Source organism: Gymnodraco acuticeps, unplaced genomic scaffold, assembly GCF_902827175.1.
Source record: "Gymnodraco acuticeps unplaced genomic scaffold, fGymAcu1.1, whole genome shotgun sequence".
Lineage (NCBI taxonomy): Eukaryota > Metazoa > Chordata > Actinopteri > Perciformes > Bathydraconidae > Gymnodraco > Gymnodraco acuticeps.
Window position 1 is genome coordinate 4292326 of NW_022991375.1, and position 22885 is coordinate 4315210.

The window sequence follows — 22885 nt, forward strand, 5'->3', positions numbered from 1 at the left end:
TGCCAAATAATTGTCCTGCAATAAAAGAAAACTGTCAGCAATACCAAAACAGCCATTGTTAAGACCAAATATGAGTTTCCTAAATAGCAAACAAATGCCTTTATGGCTCATTAAGAACAAAGATATAGGTCTTTTAGAATCACAAAGGCCATAAAGTGTACTTGGATTATATTTTAAGATGTTCTTGTCAAATGAGCACTCACATCTCCCAGGGTGCTACTTCGCCTGTGAACACAGTAGTATAATGTCCCTCGTGGCTTTTAAGGACCTCTCCAAATCTGAGAAATTATGAACAGGGTTTTTTTGCACTTGTAGTGGGGATGTAGCCAAGTCCATTTACTCATGTACTGTACTTTAGTACAACAGTAAGGTAATTGTACTTTACTACTTTTACATAATGCTACTTGATGCTTTTACTCCACTACATTTTGTAGGCACAATTCATCTTTACTTCACTCCATTTATTTTACAGATTTAATTACTAACCCTACCATCTTGAATCAAAAACAACTATGCTAAAGTTTAAAATATTCAAACCGAGGAATAGAATACACTAGGACACCAGAGAAAGTTATGAAATCATTTATTCCCAGCACATGTGGTTGTGTACATCTCCAGCATACGATACTGTGCACATGAGAAGCATCATCATTGACATTAGGCTGTACATGAACAGTGGTCACCTCTCCTGCTCACTCTCACACTCAGTCACACAGACAGAAAGGGGACCAAAACTGCTCACCAGAGGTTTTCCTAACTTGGCATCACATCTGCTCTGTTTCTGAACACAGTTTACTGTGCTGTGGTACTTGTGTCCTTGTAAACACCACAAGAGCTACAGTCCTGGCTCTGGCGCACGGTTAGACTAAAACACAGATGCTTGACATTCTTTTTTTTGTTCTCCTTCTTATAGGCAGGTAAGAAACGGGTGTGGCTGTTGGACTACTGACTACACATCGAGCTTGAGTTTATTAATTTCTCAGTGCAGACTTGGTCTCTAATATGGAAAAACAAGGTGTTCCACTCAACAAGGACCGAATTAACCCTCCCACCCTCCTTTCCCCGTCTTCAACATGCTCTTTTACTAAACAGCAAGCTAAACACAGTTTCATCATACCAACAGGAAAAAGTTTATGACAACTACCGACAATTCAGTTATCTTTGCAAGAACTTAAAAAAATGATACCATGCACACACGCACATTCTGACACTAAGAGGCGTGCAAACGGTATGAACTTCCAACACGGCCGGCGACTGTGTACCAAAATTAAAATGGGTAAACTAAACCAACGGCGACTAGGAGGACCTGTGTGAAATGTAATGTCACTAAGGGCACGCGTGACTTGTACTTTCTGTGTGCAGCTACATCTGAAAACACTTTCTTAGGATTTGTAAAGGACGTGTAACTGCCATGATTTTCTAGTCTACAAGATAAGACTAATAAACCAGGCTGCGGCTGTGATACATTTCTGCCAGCCTGCTGTGGTGGGTTGTTTCTCGCTAAGCAGACCCTCGAATGGAGGGTTTATTACTATGAATACAAAAGTGCCTCTGATGACCAGGATGTACAGACCCAATGAGGCTTTTCAAAATAACTACACATCTGAAACCTGTTTGGTCCACATTATAGAAGTTGTTGGATTGGTGTTAATGCTCCACATGTCAATCTTCTAGTTCAGCATATTATGGCCAAAATCCCAAAAGGCGTTACCCGCACTCCTCCTAACCAGTGTTTTTAAAGTCAGCACAGAAAGCAGAGACGACGAGGTGCCATATTAAAAAAGTCAATATGGCACCGGATCCATAAATAAAGCATCAACTAAAAACAGTAAAAGCGCAGGCCGAGCTGGACGTACATGAAGAGAGTCGAGTCGAGTGTGACGTCAACACAGAGATATGGCTGGAGGTCTAACATCACAAAAGGATTACTCTATGTGACAAGAGTTTATCCATATGACAAAGTCCAAGAAACATGACAAAAAAATAAGTTTGGTGTCAACGTCCACAGGTGACGCCAATATTTCAGGGGTTTCCAAGCTCAGCTGATCAATAAATTGTTTATTAAGACAACCCCGAACCCCGTGGAGAATGTTAAACAAGCAGATTTTGGGATTCTCATTTAAGCAGGTTAGTACATTGAGATCGCATGCTGTTCAGCAGTACAGGTTATCAAATACTGGCCTAGTGCTGGTTGTGCGCGTTGTGCAAGAGGGGCAACGAGCAATAAGGAAACTCTGCTTTCTTTCCTTCTCCTGCCAGCCAGAACGTCTCTCTCCTCTCTCTGCTGAAGCCCCCCCTCCCTTTAGCCCACAGAAACCATATAAAAAGACTAAAATAAAATAATAAAATCAAACTACATACATCATTATCACCCCCCTCACCCTGTATCCCCCCAGTCTCTCGTCTTAACTAATCTCCTCAGTTAATAGTGTTTTCAATATGAAACAGTGGACACACCCATGTCAGATTCTAACATTTACATGGCTTTAAGCGCAGTCTGACTGCTTCCCAACGAGCGATTGTTTGGAGAGACCGGGAGGAAGTACGAGGAAAGAGTAGAGGCAGGCAGAGAGGGACAGAGGGAGGCTTCTGCTCCAAAACAGAGGGTGGAGTATTAGTGATGCCATCTGTCCTCTCCACTACTTCAGGATTAGATGGAGTCCTTCGCCCAATTCATCTGGAGAGGAAAGAATAAGTGCATTAAATCCTTTTCAAATAAGCAGTCTATTAGGGCTTTTTACATACGGGCCCAATTATAATGAAGAGACAAGGCGAATTATGCATTATGAGCTCACCTTTGACAGTGCTGATCAAAAAACAGCTTTCGTCAGGCAAGTTGTAAACCATCTGGAAAAGACAAAAAAAAGAATTAGTCAAATTAGGCTGATCATCAAATGTCTCCACCACGGTATAAATGAATACATAGTGTTTACTTGTGTGAGTGGTGACTGACAGAGTTAGGAGAGGCTGTCATAAAAGCAGGAGCGATAAAGTAGACTGACAGTGTGTGTGTGTGTGTGTGTGTGTGTGTGTGTGTGTGTGTGTGTGTGTGTATGTAAATGACATGCAAATATCTTGTCTCTGTACAGAACCTCCTATCGTAGTCCTGCCATTTGCTCTTGCTAATCTTTTACGTTGCCCCTTCTCATTTGTATTTATGTTTTTAGTAGATTTAAAAAAATCTATTTGCCTTCATTGGATTTCAGCATGTTGAGGGCCAACCCTGGTTTGTATTGCAAGTTTAAGAAAACATTCACAGGAAGTGTAGTGCAGTTAAATTATATCATATCATTATATTTGCATCATTTGCAGTTTGGCATAGACAGCAGCTGCACAAAATGCATCTCAAAAGCTGAGCTAGCAGGGTGTCGATAAGTATCCATCCATGTTTTGAGTGTATCCCAGAGTTTAGATTTTTTATTAAAACATCCCCCTTGATAAAGAGCTCTGTACAGCTGAGAGTGGTACTCTACGTTTTTTAAAGTGCTAATGGAGAGGAACAGTTTTAGTGTGTGTGTGTGTGTGTGTGTGTGTGTGTGTGTGTGTGTGTGTGTGTGTGTGTGTGTGTGTGTGTGTGTGTGTGTGTGTGTGTGTGTGTGTGTACGTACGTACCTGGTCACTGAGCAGGATGTGTATGCCTGTAGGACCCTGTCTGTACACCTGGTTGATGGTTCCCAGTGGAAGGCTGCACACACACGCCATCTTGCGGATCAGTTCTGCAGCTGTGAGCTCCTCTAGATACAGAGCATGATAAACTGTACAGAAACAGAGCAGATAAAGACAACATGTTAATAATATTCACACACTGCAACACTCCATAGACTAATACTTTCAGCTGCAATGACTAGTTTGATAAACAATAGTTAAAGTAAAAGGTTTTTAAAAAACTGCTGTTTTCATTCTCGAATGTGGACATTTCCTGCTTTTCTGTGTTTGGACTGACAATACATCATTTTAGGCTTGGATGAACATTTTGTACTATTTTCTGAGATTTTTTTTAGACAATTCCTCAAGGAAACCACAAGCCGATTGTAAATATTGAAAAGGATCTATGCCCTACTTAAAGGAGTGTGACACTGTAGTCAAACACAGGGCTTGTTTACCGTGTAAACTAGAGGAAATGCTGTGATCTCCATTTTCATCGGTTGCATGTCTCTCCAGCAGGGGGCTCTCCTGGGGGGACTCCTGACAGACGTACACTGTCAACCTGGGACGTACTGACCTACACACACACACACACATCATAATTTATGCATTGAAACACAGTGACAACTTCATAATGGTCATAGAAGTGTACACAAGAACAACAACCGACACACACACTTAATTACACACCTGGATTTAAGTGCATTGAAGAGTCTGATCCCATCTGCTGGCCCACAAATCTGGACCAGGTCGTCCCGGGTTAGCTTCAACAAATCAGAACCTGAGCAACAAGTAAGAGGAGCGGTCACTTCCCTGCAGCTGATACAACATCACACACATGCTTTGGTGTTTTTTGACAGTGTGTGTACCTGAGAAGTGTGAGAAGAGCCGTGTGTAGGAGTTGAAGCGATTTTTCAGCAGCCACTTCTGTGCGTCCTGTATGGAGGCGGTGGGGCTCAACTGCTGCAGGACAACACACACACACACACAGTGTCAACACACTTTAACACCAGGACCTGAAGTTATATTATTTACCACACTAATTCAGACCCACTAAGAAATAATACGGTACTGTACAGTTTATAATGTTTAACTTAGAGTTTAGAGATACTACATTCTACAGTGAATGTATTTTTATTTACCTTTTCCACCAATTCAAACAGTTGAGTAGGGTGGAGAATAACCTCCGAGTTGCCATGGCTACCAGGGTCTGCCTGGTGATTGGGTGAGGACGATTCACTAGAACACAAGAAACTACAATTAATGGCACCAACCCACTACACGGCTTCCAAAGTCTTCAGATTGCTGTATTGATCACACTAGCTTACTGACTTTAGTTTGTCGGATATTTTCACGACATGGGCATTTGGTGTAGAGAGAGAGAGAGAGAGAGAGAGAGAGAGAGAGAGAGAGAGAGAGAGAGAGAGAGAGAGAGAGAGAGAGAGAGAGAGAGAGAGAGAGAGAGAGAGAGAGAGAGGTTGTTTGTTAAAGCGCCAGAGAATGAGCCCCATTAACTGAGTTTTAAACATCACTTTAAATGGAAGATCCCCATAACAATTACTGATTATAAAATATTTTAATGTCTAAGCGAAAGCAGCCTTGTTGCGCTTGAGACTATTGCAAATTCAATTTGCCCTCTTTTCCTCACATCTTGACCAGCTTTAGTGTTATTATTCTTGAAGAAAGTGACAGTAAAATGCAAAAAATGTTTGTTGTTTCAATGTGTTTTGAAAATAGAAGAGCTGTGGAGTTGATGCCTTATCACTGCTTGCATCTGTTTTAGTATCCTTTAAATTGTAGAGCAGCAGGTGTTCATTGCACCATCTGATATATCTGGTGTTCATATATGCTGGGTACTTCCAAAGTCTTCAGATTGCTGTACTGATCACACTAGCTTACTGACCTTAGTTTGTCGGATATTTTCACAACATGGGCATTTGGTAAGTGTGGGGGGAGAGAGAGAGAGGGGGGGGAGAGAGAGAGAGAGAGAGAGAGAGAGAGAGAGAGAGAGAGAGAGAGAGAAACAGATCATCAGAAGAAATAAAATAACACATGATGGGTAGGGTCAGCCAGCTTAACGAGTTAATTGATGTTGGTTTGGTGTGTCAGGGACTTTATAACGAGGTATCTTGGAGTCTTGTGGTTTGACAAGAAAAATAGTGGGATTCAAAAGAACGCATCATTGGAGATTTCTTACTTTATCAGATCCTTTAAAAAAGAGATCATAACAAGTGAGCGCCAATTTGCCAATCTGGAGCTTTTGACAGCAAATGAAATATCTGGGCTCAACTGTGTGGTGTGAACTCATTAAAAGGCTACGCACAAACATACACTTACCTGTCTGGTACTGAGGACATTGTGTAGGTGGACAGTGGGGTGGAGGTGAAGGAGGGAGTAGCTGCCTGGTTGGGGCTGACGTAGGCATTATCTGGCCACGGGGAGCACTGAGAGGAGACAGATGTATTTAAATACACAATTAATCTCACTTACTGGGTTCATTAACACTGCAAGCCAACTCTAAATATCCCAAAAGAAAAGGCATAAAGGTTGAGGAAAAGTCAAGGGTGGATAGGGAATTTAGCTTTGCACCATCTCCACCCCGCCTACTAATGTCAAATACATGGCATTAAAACATCTCCTTCCCTGCAGCTGGTCTACACGCTCCAGACTACAGCCATGTGTCTACAGGGGGGCCGACTGATGGAGTGATGGGGAGGAGGAGAGGGGAGCAGGGTGCTTACACTGCCTCTCTTGGCCAAGGAGTCGCCACAGTCAGCGGGAAGTGTCCGCTTGCTGGACTTTTTCAGCTCGTGGTCACCCGCATCCTCTATGATGGGCTCAAGCCTCGTCTACGTACAGACACACAGCAGAGGTTAGCCAGCCGGCGACCAACACACAAACACAACCAATAACCTGAGGGAAGTCTTAGTGTGACAAACAAGTGTAGAAAAAGTTAAATGACTGCTTTCTACCACCCAATAAAAGCTGTGATAACACATCTGAGACACAGAAAACCTTATGTTTAAAGTAAAAATCTAGTGTTTTGATGTGGGGCTGAATGAGGCAATTATACATGGACAGGAGTATGGGCACTAAACCACTTTCAAATAATCAGTTCTAGGTAGTGTTCATTTCGTCAGCTATTTTTTAAATGTAGTTTTAGTCTTAGTCCTGTGTTAAATTTCCTTTTTAGTTTTAGTCATATTTAGTCACCTTCATCCTGTTTTTATTTAGTCAAGTTTTAGTCGACTAAAAGTCTGAGCATTTTAGTCTTATTTTAGTCAAAGAAAACTAATTATTTTAGTCTACTTTTTGTCAATGAAAACTGTTGAGTCTTTTTTAGTCATCAGATTATATAAAACATTTCAGTCAAACTAGTCTAGACAAAACCAATAATGTGTCATTTTAGTATATAAATAAGATTATATCTTGTCCTTATTTGATGAAAAACACAGGTTGAATGATTAAGAAAGCAGCTTTGCAGAGAGTATCTGCTCAGGTTTGTGGTGTTTTTACCAGCTGTGTTATGGCCACATTGCTTCCCTTCTGATGAAACAATGCATTCGCTTTTTTTCTCCGCCTCATTGTAGCGAAAATGGGCCCAAATATCACGTTGTTTCTTTCTCCCAAGCAGTGGTGGCTTTAGACTTTTTCGTTGTCAGTCATTTCGACGGACAGGATTGTAACATTTCCGTCATAATCCATTATTATCCGTCGAGTGCACAATTTATCACTCACTCGCGCTGACGGGGGGGTATTCGGTTAACGCGAGTGCGACCACTGCTCCCAAGCCCTGTTGTTGCCATTTCATTTTCTGTTAAATAAGGTTAGTTAGACCATGAGTTAGACCCGAGTCTTCCTGACAGTTCACATTGTGCCGCTGCCCGGTGTAATTCAAATGTACCGCCGCGCGCAGCACAGACACACAGCTGCTGCCCAGCCGCAGCACGGACACACAGCTGCTGCCCAGCCGCAGCACCGGAAATGGAACTGCTGGGAGAAAAACGGACTATCAGAAATGTAACGTTATCTTTGATAATATTTCGTCTCCTCATTTTTCGTCAACGAAAGTAAAGAGAGATTTTGGCATCGTTTTTATTTAGTAAACTACATTTTCGTCTCGTCACTTGTCGTCAACGATATTGCATGATGATTTTGTTGCAGTTATTGTTTACTGCCGTCGGTGCCGTCTCGTCATCGTCTCGTTTTCGTCATGGAAAAAAAGGTCGTTGACGAACATATTTCGTCATAGTTTTAGTCAACGAAATGAACACTAGTTCTAGGGTATACTTGCTGTCAGACGGAGACATGTCTTTCCTTTGCTCTTTCTTAAGCCACCAGACTTCATTGAGAAAAACTGTGATTTTACTTTACAGAACACAGAGGTTGCTGGTTGACCGCTGTCCTTCGCTTACTTCTGATTCACCAAAGTCACACAAACTAAGAAACCGGTTGAGGCGGCGGTGTGTTCTGCAAATAAAAAAAATCACCCTTTTTCTCAATGGAGTCTGGTGGCTTTGAAAAGAGGAAACATAACAGCTTTCTCGTCTGAAAATGATGTTTTGTGGCAAGGCAGTTAAAATATTCTGAATAGAACATACACTTAAAATGTAATACTTTTAAGGTGGCTAAAGTATGTTTAACTGCTGTCCCCGTTCAGTACATTTCTCAGCTTCCATTTCCATACTCCCGTCTGCTTCTTTAAACTGGGCTATGACCTTCATCTATAAGTACCTCATACAACCCAATCAAACGGAACCTTGTTTTGTATATTTTAAGCCATTTCTACAAACTATGCAGAGTTTTTATTTATTCTGAGTGTGTCACACCTCATCTGACAAAAGACCAACTTTTAACATGATATGAAGGTGTGTGTGTTTAAACGGTCTTCTACAAACTAAATTAGATCATGAGACGAGATGCGTCAGGATCCAGGTGGCTGAACACCTCAGCTAAACAGTACTTGGGGAAACCCTGTTGTGCATTTTAACATAACTGCCAAAACCACTTTCTAAAGCATACCAGATGCAGTGATGTCATCCAAGCGACCATTAACAGATTTATCCTCAAGTATTCAAATACGTGAGGAGACTTGGAACCTCCTGAGAGAGGTAATCCATCACACCTGTCACTTTGACTGTTTTGTCAAGATGCATCATCATCATCACATTGTGGTGCATTGCCGGTCAAGAGCAGGTTGCTGTGGTGGTTTATTAATGTTTATCACAAGCACAATTTTAATTCAGGAGATACAAGGGGTACATTTAGGCTGGGTCTTATGGATTTAGTATTCGTTTTTTGCATAAAATAACTGTGTTTGGTTGTTCATAAATCTCAAGCATCCAGAACATGATTGAGAAAATGGTTGGCAGTGATGTAGAGCACCCTTTACCTCGAATTTAGCCACACAGTAGGCCACTCTGCAGAAACACATTTCTACATGGATAACCCCCCCCAAATAAAAGCTGAAACTGGGCACTTGCTAGTACTTAATTTGCACTAAAGCCAGATATTTGTTTTAGGCCTGACTGTCCATAGCACTGACCTCTGACAGGATAGTGGTATCATAAGAAGACTGGTACTTCTCCTTCTCATGGGGTGAGCGTTTCTCCATCTTCTCTCTGTCCGTCTTTTGCTTACGGTCCGCCCCCTTTGGCTAAAGAGGAAGCAGAAAAGATCAGAAAAAGGGAGCGATATTTGATTTTCTGTAAGTTCCCAGGTGATGTATAAATGTCCCCCCCCCCATAAGATAATGAGTGTGTACCTTAAAGACTTTGATTTGGCAGGAGGCAGAGTGGAGGTGCTCTATGTACTCTCCCCCCTCTCCCTGGGCGAACGTGTCAAACTGGATCCTGAAGGGGACGCCTTTCTCTCCCCCGTGCTTCCTGGGAGTGAACTCTGTGCTGATGCAGTGCACCTGCAGCACAAACATGTGATTGATGTGGAAATGTAGAGGCAACAGATGGCACAAAAGACAGCTGAAAGTGTGAGTGTTTGTGTGGTTTGTATGAGACACGACGCGAGGGTGTTACCTGCACAAAAACAGAAGCTCTCTTGTTCAAGTCCCACAGGAACTCTGCTGCGTTGAGCTGGGAGGGGTGAGTCTTCGGCTCCACAATGCCCACTGACATGGGGATATCTGTCTCACACACACAGACACACAGATATTTGACCTCTGAATCACACACACACAGATTGGACGGTTTGAGTAAACATTTCACGCCAGGCTTCATTACCGATGTCAAGGAGACGGTCGCCTGGACGATTCCACTTCCAGCCCTCCAGCTGCTGGTGCTCGGTGTACTGCAGCCGGCGGTCATGAAACACCACCCGCACTATGCTCTGCACGCACACACACACAGCAAGTTAGATATGAAGAGAATCTAACATGAGAATTACATATTTGTCCCCCTCCAGCTGCAATGACCCTCTCACCTTCACCATCTTGTTGTTGATCTCAGGTAACTCGTCCTGCTTCCTGTTGTCCAACATACGCACCTCGTAAGACTGGCCTGAGAGAGAGAGAGAGAGAGAGAGAGAGAGAGAGAGAGAGAGAGAGAGAGAGAGGAACAGATCATCAGAAGAAATAAAATAACACATGATGGGTAGGGTCAGAAACATTGGATCTTCTTCAACTATTTAATGTCCTTATTGTCTCCGTAACGTGTTATGCTCATGTTATGTTGCGTTGCTCATTATTTGTTATGACAATTACTGATTATAAAATATTTTAATGTCTAAGCGAAAGCAGCCTTGTTGCGCTTGAGACTATTGCAAATTCAATTTGCCCTCTTTTCCTCACATCTTGACCAGCTTTAGTGTTGTTATTCTTGAAGAAAGTGACAGTAAAATGCAAAAAATGTTTGTTGTTTTAATGTGTTGAAAATAGAAGAGCTGTGGAGTTGATGCCTTATCACTGATTGCATCTGTTTTAGTATCCTTTAAAAATTGTAGAGCAGCAGGTGTTCATTGCACCATCTGATATATCTGGTGTTCATATATGCTGGGTACTTGACACAGTTCAAAGTTTGCACTAAAAAGGTAAGAAAAATATAAATACCCATGTTGTTAAGCTTTCATTGTTGAAATACCATCAAGGTTTTGAAGAGAAAACATGTCATCAGAAGCATTTTATATGTTCACACCATCTCAATGCCAAATGCTGGAACCACAGAATTACTCCCCTTTCCCTTAGATCTTGACTACACGATAAATTGTCATAGTGGGCACTTAGCCCACAACATGCTTATTGATTATTTCCCAGTGAAGCACATCATGACCTAAAGCCATGGATGACCAGAGCATCTTTAAACAGCCTATTCTGCAGTTAATACATTTTTTTACATCAGCACACAATAGACCTAGAGTTGCAATTTAGCTACCCTAGCAATTCGGTGTCATTCCATATATGGAAAATCAATTTGTATATGAATTCTGAAAAATCCATGAAAGCTGGGCACAATAATTGCCAGCTTTTGTCTTGCAGTAAAGCAGAGAGAAACTCTTTAGGGAACTTTGGGATGTTAACTTTTGCAGAACATTTACATGCACAAAAACCTTTATAACACACTCGGAAGGAAAGCCAAAATGGGGTGATTTAAAAAGGCTTGACTAGTTGTATTGTGTGTCTCACCTTGGTTCAGGTACGTGAGCGTCTCGTCATGCAGCTTGATGGCAGGCGAGGTGGCGGCGCACAGCACATACTGGAATGGGGTGTTTTTGGTTTCGCTTTCGGGAGGAAGGCTGGAGTCCTCCTGCTTGAAGATGGGCAGAGCCAGCACATCGCTGAGAAAGAGAGAAAAAACAAGAGAAACAAACAGGAAGTCAGCACAGATAATATGCGCGAGAAAACCATCAAGAAAGAAAGCAGCTTTAAAGTTTCCATGAGCTGTTTTATTTGGCCTTCAGAAGTTGTTAATTGGCTTCAAACATTCATTTAAAGTTCTACGCTGTTTTAAACTTCAATGGTATCTTGATGAAAACACACACAATAACTGTGACCAACAAAGCAAAGCATGCCTTTATTCCTCAGGTTTCCCCACTTTTGAAATGATCTCTAAAACACATAAGCTAAGTTTCTAAACGGTTGCATGCTCCACTTTTGGCAAGACAATACTTCCTCATAGTGTGGAATTATTAACTGGTTTGGCTTACTTTAGAAGGGGTGACGAAGGCTCTCCATCGATCAAATGGTTCTTATTATATATGCATGAGACCGCGGGAGCATGATAAATGAACAAAAACACCCAGAGATAGCCTGAGCCGCTGACACACACTATCTCTCACACTTGGCAGACACTCCAGACAACCAACCCGTCCTCGGCTCACCCTGACAAATGCTGCAACCGTGTCAACCGGTGCACAGCGAACTGTCTGCGGCCGTGCACTGGTCCTATCCAAGCTAAGAGATTCAGACCATGGCATCTCATTACCTTGAAAACCTTTTTGGCAAGTCACTGTGCCGCCCTAGACCGAGGCACAACAACATGACATTCCTGCAGCACCTTCCTCCCAAAAACAACACCTTAAAAAAAAACAGCCACCTGCTAGATTATGAAGTCACAAATCACTTCTCTCTAGGGCTGCACGATTTTAAAAAGAATTAACAATTTTTTTGCACCAATATTGCATGTTAAGATTAAGGAGGAGATTATCTTTACTGCATGATCAATCTCATCATCATTGTAAAAAAAAGATCATGGTGTAAATTAGGGATGCACCGAATATTCGGCCACCGAAAATTATCGGCCGAAAATGGTTAAAAAGGCCCTTTCGGCCGTAAGGGTTTTAGCACCGAAAAAATATCACCGAATGTCAGAACAGGCTTACGTTGGTAACCTAACGTGTTGTTGTGATGACGTAATAAAGACGCGGCGAGCATGCTCGCGGCTGGCTCACAGGGGGGGGGAACATTGACCTTTGTCATCGAGATTGCCCTGAGCCTTTAACAAATCGTATTAAATAATCTGATGACAGACTGTAAACAGAATAGCTGAAATGTTAACAAACTAAATAACTCAGTTTCCTCTAATCATTAACCCATGTTTGTATAATGTAGTTAACTCCGTGTGTTGCTGCTAGCATACATAACACCTGACGTGGAAACGTTACTCGTGATGGAGCTACAGAGCTGCTAGAAAGACGGTCGAACCCGGTACATTCCTCCGTCTGCATGCGGTGCACTTTTGCTAAATGTTTAGACAAATTGCTCGTGCTTACATGCTAAACTCTTATTGCACTTATGGTAACAAGTATTCTCCACATCGAGACGGGTAAAGTTCAGTAGCGTGGCGTGGGGAAAAATGTAGGGGAAGCCCATTTTTTGGGTCGGGGGGTGGTCAATAACGTAACCAGATGAATGATTACAGCGCCCGGTATCATTTTACACACATTTGTATCACACAGATGCAGGACTTGCACACGCCTGTTATCTAACCGACAGGTCCGCACGCACTCTCCAGCTGAAACTCTCTTCTTATTAATTTAAGCATTTTACTTATTAATGTAGGCAGACAATCACACAATCTATGTGATTTTTGGATTTACCGTGCCTCTCAATTGCCCGTGACAGGTTGGCAAGGTCGATGAATCCTGAAGTTGCCCAAGGATTGTTCAGGGAGCACGAATCCTTGTCAAAAAGAAGACATGGCCAGCCAAATAGACGCTGAAGTTTAGCGCTTCCAGTTAGCCACTCTGTGCGGACATAATTGTCCTCATTGAACGTCCGATTCTCTCCCCTTTTTCCTCTGTGTACACACAGCTCGAGTGCGGGCATTGGCCTGTCATCTGATTTAATTTTCAGTTGCTGCTGTAGCGGAAGTTTAGTAAAGTTATGTTTGATTAAGTACGCCAAATCTCCACCCTCCATAATGCTTCATTTGCTTGATAATTTCTAACGGCGGTGATGACAGTTACAGTATTAAAACTGATGTTGATGTGATTTGATGGCAGTGTCCAATCAAATCGCCAGCCGCCAGCCGCCCCTGAAGGGAAGCTAGAGGCGGCTGGCTTCCCTTGGCATGGCCCTGACCAATCACAGGTTGGCAGGGGCATCACGTGGGCCTCATCTGATTGGTCAATCCCTCCATTTTTTTTCACCAAAGGAAGCCAGATTCGGCTGGCCTCCTCTCGCAACAGAGAGTGCAATCTACTGTTTCACCATAACATCTAGAGGGGCGCTGTTTCACTCTTTGTAAAGTACTCAATGAGAATGGGGGAGAGCCGGCCGGCAGCAACACACAGCAAAGGAGAATTATCGAAACAAAACAAAGTGTTTTTATTTATTTATTTAAATTATAACTACAATCCGAAAAAACAGGGGAAGCCTGGCTTCCCTTGGCCTCCGGGAGAAAACGCCACTGGTAAAGTTTAACCACACCTCGGAGCGCGTTCTCTCCGCCATCTCCGCAGTGTGCTCCGCTGCATGTAGCAGCTGCGTGTGTGTAAACTGCCCCGCCCCCTCGCACACAGACGGGGGAGAGAGATCTCGTCTGATCGAAAATACATCATAGACGCATTTGTTGTCTTTGCATATTAGAAACGAGTTGGCGACACTAAGACTGCGATATAATGTTTTTTAGCAATAATACATGACATATATAAATGTACTGTATGCATTCAAAAGTGCTGAATAAATGTTTTATGGACCCATAATAGTGATTATTATTTAAGTTAAGTTATGCCATAATCATGTCTATTTCCATAATCAGGTAGCTGAACAATATTGGTAAAAAATGTATACATTATATATATATATATATTTCTATTTATCATTTTCGGCCTTTCGGCATTCGGCCAACTGTTTCCTATTTTCGTTATCGGTTTCGGCCAAGAATTTCCCATTCGGTGCACCCCTAGTGTAAATCCGTTGAACATTATTTGTAGTCAGGGATATCGCTGCAGCTCCATGATACTTAAATGTGGGGTAGGTAAGTTTGAGAAACCGGCTCGAGATACACTTTTTGTAATATTCCATGGAATGCTCTTAACATCCCGATAGCAATGAATATCTTAAGTGCTTTGACAAAAAATCCATAAAAAATTGTCATCTGTGGAAGCTGTAGTACTGTAAAAAGCACGACCAATCATTTTAGCCGGCCCAGCTAAAATAACTGGATGGCCGACCTGCCTGTCAGCCTTCCATCTGTGCACAAACTTATCTCGTGCCCTCATTTAGTGTTGCACGGCAAGGGCCCCGGAAGCGGGGGGGCCATTGGCCCCCCCACTTCACGGCCCTGCCCCACATTTTCGCAGCAGCGGATGCCATGGTACACTGTACACATCCCGTTTCAATAATTCCCCTCTACTCTAAAGTCGCATCTAAAAAGAACGCCATCTGATCTGTGTATATTTTGTTATTTTTGATTGTTATATTCAATCTCATTAGCTACAGGCATTTTTGAAGCTTGTAAAGGGAAGAACACAGCTCGCCTCTCAGCTCTTCCACAGCGCCGCTTCCCCTCCCTCCGCCGACATTATGAATGTAAGGCATATAGTAATCATAGATAACACCGCAGGGTTCGTTTGTTTTCATCTGATTTCAAATAAACAAAGTCTTGGCTTTCAGAATATTAAACTTGTTTCGGCAAATTCAGATGATAAATACAGCTTTGAAGCTTTTAACGGCATAATTACAAGCGGAGAACGGAGTAACTTGACATCACAGCAGGCATAACAACAGCCGGTGTTTCTCCTGAAAGTTTTCCCCGGGAAACAAACGCAAAAATACACCAACACACACACGTATACACACACACACACACACTCGCGAGCTCCCCCCAGACCAGTAATCCAAACGAAAATATCTTCCCTCCGTACTACTTTGATCATTTGCTCCGCTAATAATCAATCAGATCGATCCAGAGAAGAGGAAACTTTAAGGCCTTTTTCTCAAAATGATGACTCGGTGACAGTCATTATATAATGTGACATATTTTGCTTAATATAGTACAAAAACAATCCTGATATCATTAGAAAGCTAGGAATCTCCTCTTTCCAACAGTGTATACAACTCAAAATGTGTCTTCGGATCAATGCGACTGATTTTGATGGAGCAGGTCACTTTGCATTAGGTAAAATACAGCAGGCAGACATAACAGGAAGAATATGTACATTTTAATCCAATCAAATAGGACATTGTCACACCATTCAAATGTATCCATGTACATTACAACCAATAACAAAGCTTAGATGTGTTTATTTGTTACGTTGTTTACGTTATGTGTTACGTTGTTCAGTGTGTGTCAGCCGTTAACCTATAAACTTGCAAACATGTCAGAAGAACCGGCGCATAAGAAAACTAAATACAGTCAAACTAAGCTAAAATTCAACAACTTGAATGTCACATCCACACTCTGGAGCCTGGTCCTTCAACCATAGAACCAGCGCAGCCAGATGAACCCCAGCAGCAGCTCTGCGGCCGCAGAGGCTGTCAAAACCGCCGCCGCCGGCATCGTTGAACCGAAACAGGCTGGTTCCGACTGCATGGAGGTTTGTTGTCGGGACATTGTGACGGGCAAATAAAAGCTTATTTGGGCAAAGAGAAGGTACTTCAATGCAGAATGGTACAAAAACAGAGAGTGGTTAATTATTTGCAAAACCACTAAACGAGCCTTCTGTGAAATATGCAGATGTGCTGCTGTCAACCGGCTTGTAACTTTCTCCAAATGTGGAGATGACAGCTTTGTAAATACCGAGTTAATAACTGGATCTTTTCACAGAGCTTACTTCAGTCAAACACCAGTCAACATTCAGCTTGTCAAACAAGAGCGTAGCAGGAAAAAAGAAGAGATGGAATGAGCAACTGCGCTGTCATATGTGGGCTGGTCTGTATAGTTTAATGTACAGGAAAGGAGTGAGCAGAGGGTTGAGTTGTCCATTCTTGTTCTGTTTTCTCTGACTATCTTCCTCCTGAAGACCCTCTCAGACTTTCATTTGCTCGCGCTACTAAAGAGACACGTTACCATGGAACCCACCATGGTGTAGCTGTATTGAAGTCCGAGTGGAAACAGTAACATTTGGTGCGTTATGTTAGAATGAAACAAATCAGATTTAGTCAGAAATCGGGAGAAATGCGGGATAAATATGACCCCGGGAGGAAAACGGGAGTCTCCCGCGAAAATCGGGAGGGTTGGCAAGTAGGCTATGTCACATACACACGCACTTTTTGCCCCCCCCACTTCTGAAATGAATCCGGCGCCGCTGTTGCACGGTGTACCGATACTTGAAAGGTACCGCGATACCCTGCCGTTAAAAACGGTACGATTCCTCCGTTTCATTAGTATCGGGACTTTAAGAATGACGGGGAAAAGTACTCCTTTGAGAAACCGCCATTTTAATAAGAGCCGTGTGTGTTCAGCGCTCTGCTTCCACTCCCTGCACTGCAGCCGTGCCTGCCCTGCAGTCCCGCCCCTCTCAAGCACGTTCTAAGTCCCTCCCCTCTCTCGTGCACGCGGCCACGCGCTAGCTGCCAGAGCATGTGAGAAAACGAGAAGCATGTCTGCAAGTGGGAGTGCAACTGCCGCTGCGCCTCGGCTTGTTGACAAAAAAGACACCATAAGCGAAATTTGGAAGTATTTTAGCTATATCTCTGACAGTGAGTGCAAGCCTACGGACACCACGAGGCCTGTCTGTGAGAAATGTTTTAGATCCCTGCAAACCAAGGGAGCCAACACATCAAACTTGGCTAAGCACCCGCCGACCGGAATCCAGAGCTGTTTAAAGAATTTAAAGACAGACAGGTTAGCGAATGTGATAGATAACATGCACGATAACATGCACATGCCCTCAAATCTAAGTCAACCCAGTGTAATTTATTTTGTGACAAACGAGGCAATTAATGGCAATGATAACTGTCTAATATGGCTATCTTTTTAGCTAACTTACCAATGTGGCTAACATCTGCAATATACATTTGGTCAATAATTATTTATATTACTGTACATTTTTTAAATTATATTTTATAAAACAAAAAAGTTGTTTGAGATGATGCTTAATTGTATTTAATACGAATTATTGTCATTTATTTTGTTTATTGTTCTCATTGTTTAAAAGTTTGTGTTATGGTGTGAAATAAAGCACAATAATTACATTTAAGACTGTTTCCCTTTTTTAAAGAAAAGTATCGAAAAAGAATCGGAATCGCAATTCTTGACTTGGTATCAGTATCGAAACCAAAATGTTGGTATAGTGACAACACTACCCTCATTGGTCATGTGTGCGTTCGTGTGTGTTGGAGGAGGGGCTCTGTAAGGAAGTGGCAGATTTTTTCCAGCTGTGTATTTTCAAATTCTAGCACATTCGAGCTGGTTTCTCCAAAATTACCTACCCCACCTTTAATTCAAATGATATTATGTTGTAATACATATATAGCCTTTAACAATTAACGTGCATCCTGAAATTTGCACATTACACTACTCCATTTTGCAATTTGGATCGAAGTTCTTATATCTCTTAATCTCTTGCAGCTATCTGTGTTTTCTCTGCAGTGAGTGCCCTGTCAGAGCCACCCTGGGTGCCACGGCCCTGCTGCCCAGGAAAACTACATCTGCTTCCTGAAATGTGAGGAGCTGGTCACATCGAGACATTCTGTTCCTACCAGCTGCTGACTCCAAACATGCAACCCAGCCCAATAACACAGATAGCACTACTGCTGGACCTGCTGACACCACACACACACTATGTTTTCACTAACTCGCTTACATGCAACACATCACCCAAATTGGTAAACCTGCTTACACTCATAAGAGACTGACCCTCACTTAAGTCACTCAGATAAATGCAGGCTAAAAACGCAGATGGCCGAGGAAGTAGCTGATAAGAAACATGAGGGTCCTGGGAGTTTCTTGCTGTAGTCACATGTGTCATCACCTCCCGTAAACTATATAAGTCAGTACAGATGTAGAGATACTAATCAAATGTGTGACACAAGTCATAAAGAGGAACTTAAGAGGGCTGCATGTATTTAATTTGGGCATAGTGACAAATACTGTGTGGCTAATAGAGCTGGGAATAAAGTTAAAAATGTTCATTAGACTTTGTACCAATACAATATTTTCACCGTCAATGGTAATACCATAACAACCTTTTTCCAGTAAGATAGTTACGGTAATATAAACAAGGATTTTAAATAGAAATTTGAGCATCTAAAAATCAACTGACAGTTCGTTTCTGAGGAAGATTGTGGAAACAAGTTAAAAGCTTTAAAGCAGCAAAACAACGTAACCATGAATCTTTTGATGAGTTTGTTTTGTTCAATGTTAAAGAATCTAGTCAAGCATTCAAAACCAACTCTTGCGCTAAAGTTGGTATTTAATGCCTGGGCAGATTGTCTTTGATCAGACATTTCCACATATAAAATCAGGAAGCTGTTGTTATTATAGACGTATCCTAAAGACAACAAATCGTATTTAACCTATTGCATTATGCAGTTTGGTATATTGTGTTAGCAGTTAGAAAAGCCAACAGAGCTTAAGCAGCCCAACTGAAATGTGATAACCATAGATCACCTAGTGCGGCTTAAACTATTACTGTAGATGGAAATAAATCAAGAAAAATACTTCCTTTCATTTCCAAAATTGGAGTCAGGTGCTTCTTAAGATATATGAGAAAGGAATAAGTGCTGAAGCTCCTGCCACTTATACCTCCAAGTCAAATAACTCCTGTAGAGCTTTCCTTAATAACAACAATATTTAAATGACTCCCATCTGCTTGTGCATAATCCACAACCCTTTGTTTCCACGTCACTAGAAACGAAGCTATAGACATTTTCTGATAACTATACCACTAGTCTGAGGGGCCACAACAAGCCCTTCCTGCAGACTTCCTCTGTTATCTTACACGCAGTTTATGTCTCTTTTGACAATAGCATTAACTTATATAATGTCCCTCAAAGTATACCACATGTCCTTCCTTTGCTTTGCTTAGAGAAATTAATATTTGGCCCTGATCCTGGCACCCTGCAATGACTGCCCTACTCTAAATCCCAAAACAAAGAGAAGCCACAGTACAAAGGGGAGAACACACACTGGTATGGGGGGTGTAAATGTTAACACTTCCGAAAGGCAGGTTGTATTTTGTCGACCCAATACTGTGTTAGGTAGCCGGGGAAAGGCACGTTGTCTCCGGTGTCTAACCTCATGCTGTAGGCTCCAGCCCCCAGCTCCTGCCCGATGCCGGACAGGCTGGCATCGAAGTCGTGCACCAGCCCCGACTCGATGGATGCGTCGTCCATCTTCAGCACCCAGGCCATCGGCCCCAGCTCCTTGTCCTCGGCTTCTACTCGGAGGGACGCCAGCTTGCTTCAGGTACGAGAGGTCGGCTAGCGAAGAAGCTGGCTGTGCAGCTACAGGGACACCGTGAGAGGAAAGTTATGCTGCTAGCCCGTTAGCCGCTCCTTGGCAGGCTGGGCAGGCGGTAGCTTTCCACAGAGACTGGGTGTATCGCCATATCTCCACTCGGGTTATTTTTTCTCTCTCTTTTGTCACAAAACACGGTGCTCCACGACCGTCTGAAAGTAACAATAAGTTAGAGTTCACTCAGCTAGCGAATGTTAGTCGTGACTGAAGATGCGAGCTGGTTGTCAGCATGCTAACGTTAGCTAACAGCTAGCGAGCTCTACAATGGTAACTAAAGCAAGCTAGCATGAATCCAGCAGCCCCGTTGTTACGCTAAAGTCTTAAAGCAGGCTAATTATGGTTTGCCCAACACAATACAACAGGCAGAGGATACTTTTGTGTTTAGTCCACACGCCGCATCCCAAGCAGCGTCCGCACAGCTGTTGCTACCAGGCTAACTAGCATCAACTTCACTTGCTTTGAATCGACCGTTGATGTCCGGTGATCCTAAGAAGAGCAGCTCTCCTCTGGCGCTCCCTGTACCATCCCAACCCGCTCTCCTCTTCTCATCGCGGTGCAGGAACAACCGCTAAGGCTCCCGCTTCTTGAGACGCAGTCCTTTAACCATCCAAAGTGCAGCGTTTGACACAAAACCAGGCATCAACATGTGCATACGGACCGTCGCTCTGTGAAGCCTGCAGCGCTGCCACCGACAGCTTCAGGAAGGATGCCAACAGCCAATCAGAGGCCGCAGTCTGTGCCCAGCGCATGGGGGTTAGCCAATCAGCGGCCTCCAAACTTCCGTCATTGTGTCCAACTGTACTTGCGCTCTGCCGCCTCCCACAAATTAAATGAAAGCGTCTATAAAGTCATAACTGTCAACAAAGATACACACTTTAATAGTGTGAACATTTGCCACCCTGCATGACACAGAGAAATATATAGAATGCACACACACAGTAACATAACTAATTTGTTCGCAAGTGAAAAGAAGCAAAAACCACATAGTTATTCTTTAACTTTTCTATAAAGTTAACTCTTCCGCCAGTGTGAAGTAAATACAACATCCGGTGAGTCATTATAATGACACACCGTGCCAACAATAATAACTTGATATCCCTATTTCACTCATAATTTCGTGAAATATTCTTGTTATTTTGAATTACTAAGTAGTTTTATTTGGTTATACTTTTTTAAATATTATTGCAATACTTTAATTTAGTATTTAAGTATATTTTGAGATAAAATGTCTTTCTCTTGAGATATCATCATTGTATTGACACAATATAAGTCATTATTTTTGAGATACTAAATAATTATTTTGAAATACTTGTTTTGATATAAGGGTTTGTCATTATAATAAAGGACATTTGCATTTTTTATTATGTAAAGGCTAAGTTTTCACCTTGTTTTTGATTTGACTGGTGGAAATTACTTCAGTAACAGAGATCTCAGACATGTCTGGGACCATAAACAAAATAAACACTGTTGTCCGTACCTTGTATAGCTGCTGCCATCAAGTCTCTGCACTGGGGCTCGGAAGTTTTCAGTGTAGTGCTGCCAGAACAACATCGTGTCTGTCCCACAAACAGCTGTCGTTTCACTCTAAATAAACACTCAGCCCGGTGCCGAGGAGGTCCAGACAGCAGCTCATGTCTGTCTCATGTCCTCGTTGAATAATCTGCTCCTCAGAAGTCTGTTGCATGCATCAGGTATTGTCTAGTCAATAATTATCCTCCGGTCGGACCCTGACCGTCGGTTAAGTCTCTGGGTGGCAACGTTTTTTTTCCGGGCAGGGTACAAGCGCTATTTTGGCCCATGTGAGGGAAGACCCGCCTTAAGATTTCAGAGTGACTAATTTCAGTAACGCATTATAACATAGATCATATTATTGGATTGTTATTACTGTTAATTTAATAACTAACATGTTTTGTTGTTGAAGCTGGTCTAAGTGGAGGTAATATACCTTAAATATTGGGTAGTGCATTTTTATTTTGCAATGCAGCCTCTTTCTGAAGCTTGCTTGCCCTTCGCACACATCATCAAATATGTATTTATTTATCTATTTATTCTTGATAAAGCCAAAACCTTACATTGTTCTCTAGTTACTAAGGCTACTAGCTGCATTCTGGTTTTTACGTTAATATGTTTGAATGTCTCATGTTTGCATGTTGTATGTGTTTACACTTTGTAATAGCAAATAATGCACAAGCAAGCCAGACACATTTCTGCCTTTTGCATTCAACCGGGTAAATATTTTCCATTATATTGTTTTATTTCTCCCTGTAATATACTGAAGTAAAGATATAAAGTCAAATAAAAAGCACATTTTCAAAGTAGAAATATCGTTAAACTGTATTTAGTGAACATTTTTAGCACATTAACTGCAGGCTGTTTCTGTATCAGAGATCCTCATTAGCTGCTCCTAAATGTACAGCCCAGAGCACACATGAAATTCAGCACTTCTCAAATAGCTATGTTGCATAAGTCATGTGTGTTGAGTTTTAAACCATGTCTGGGTTTGTCTACTTTATTACCCATTTGCACATCCTGCAGAATTTGAAAAGATGATGGGCATTTTCACCTATTTTTGGAATTGTATAGACCAAATGATTCAGAATTAATTAAAATGAACCACTTGTGATCCCTCATCACATATTACAGTTTCATTTGAAGGATTTTTAGATGCCCTAAGAGGAATAGTATTTAGAAGACCTCTAAAATAATGCACAATTCCATCCAAGATATTTATTTTCTTTCAAAGATATCCCTTTTATCATCAGCTTTGATGTTACAGAACACTTATTCCAAAAAGGGCAGAGGCCTTGTTGCAGTTTTGAGCGTTTCTGGAGTAACTAATGATATATGTTTTACATTTTAGGATCTCTTAATTTAAAAGGTACAAT

At 42.0% G+C, this 22885-nt stretch overlaps 2 protein-coding genes across 5 annotated transcripts in view; both read right to left on the minus strand.

Moving 5' to 3' along the window:
• si:ch211-193k19.2 (uncharacterized protein LOC100034574 homolog) overlaps nt 1–22885 on the minus strand; it is a 1126861-nt gene that overhangs the window by 1019682 nt on the left and 84294 nt on the right. The gene's annotated exons all lie outside the window — the stretch shown is intronic.
• ubp1 (upstream binding protein 1) lies at nt 567–20709 on the minus strand. Of its 4 annotated transcripts, none has more exons than XM_034240965.1 (16): nt 19779–20709; nt 11279–11430; nt 10081–10157; nt 9882–9987; nt 9678–9784; nt 9410–9562; nt 9191–9301; nt 6387–6494; nt 5983–6089; nt 4788–4899; nt 4515–4608; nt 4336–4426; nt 4104–4222; nt 3613–3755; nt 2796–2847; nt 567–2677 (listed from the first exon to the last, which is right to left on the minus strand). In XM_034240965.1, the coding sequence occupies exons 1-16, from the start codon at nt 19892–19894 to the stop codon at nt 2640–2642; spliced, it is 1686 nt and encodes a 561-aa protein (XP_034096856.1). In that variant the 5' UTR covers nt 19895–20709; the 3' UTR covers nt 567–2639. The 4 variants fall into 4 exon arrangements, with proteins under 4 accessions (XP_034096856.1, XP_034096857.1, XP_034096858.1 ...); XM_034240966.1 differs by having other exon boundaries at nt 4788–4884; nt 19779–20708; XM_034240967.1 differs by lacking the exon at nt 6387–6494 and having other exon boundaries at nt 19779–20708.

What these genes read in the sequence shown, in the direction of transcription:
- ubp1 (XM_034240965.1), bottom strand. Translation starts at nt 19,894, where the DNA reads ATGGCCTGGGTGCTGAAGATGGACGACGCATCCATCGAGTCGGGGCTG. An exon ending in GCTCTTCTCACACTTCTCAG is followed by an intron (nt 4,427 to 4,514) that starts GTACACACACTG and finishes CTTGTTGCTCAG; the next exon opens with GTTCTGATTTGTTGAAGCTA. An exon ending in TTTGATCAGCACTGTCAAAG is followed by an intron (nt 2,678 to 2,795) that starts GTGAGCTCATAA and finishes TTTCCTCTCCAG; the next exon opens with ATGAATTGGGCGAAGGACTC.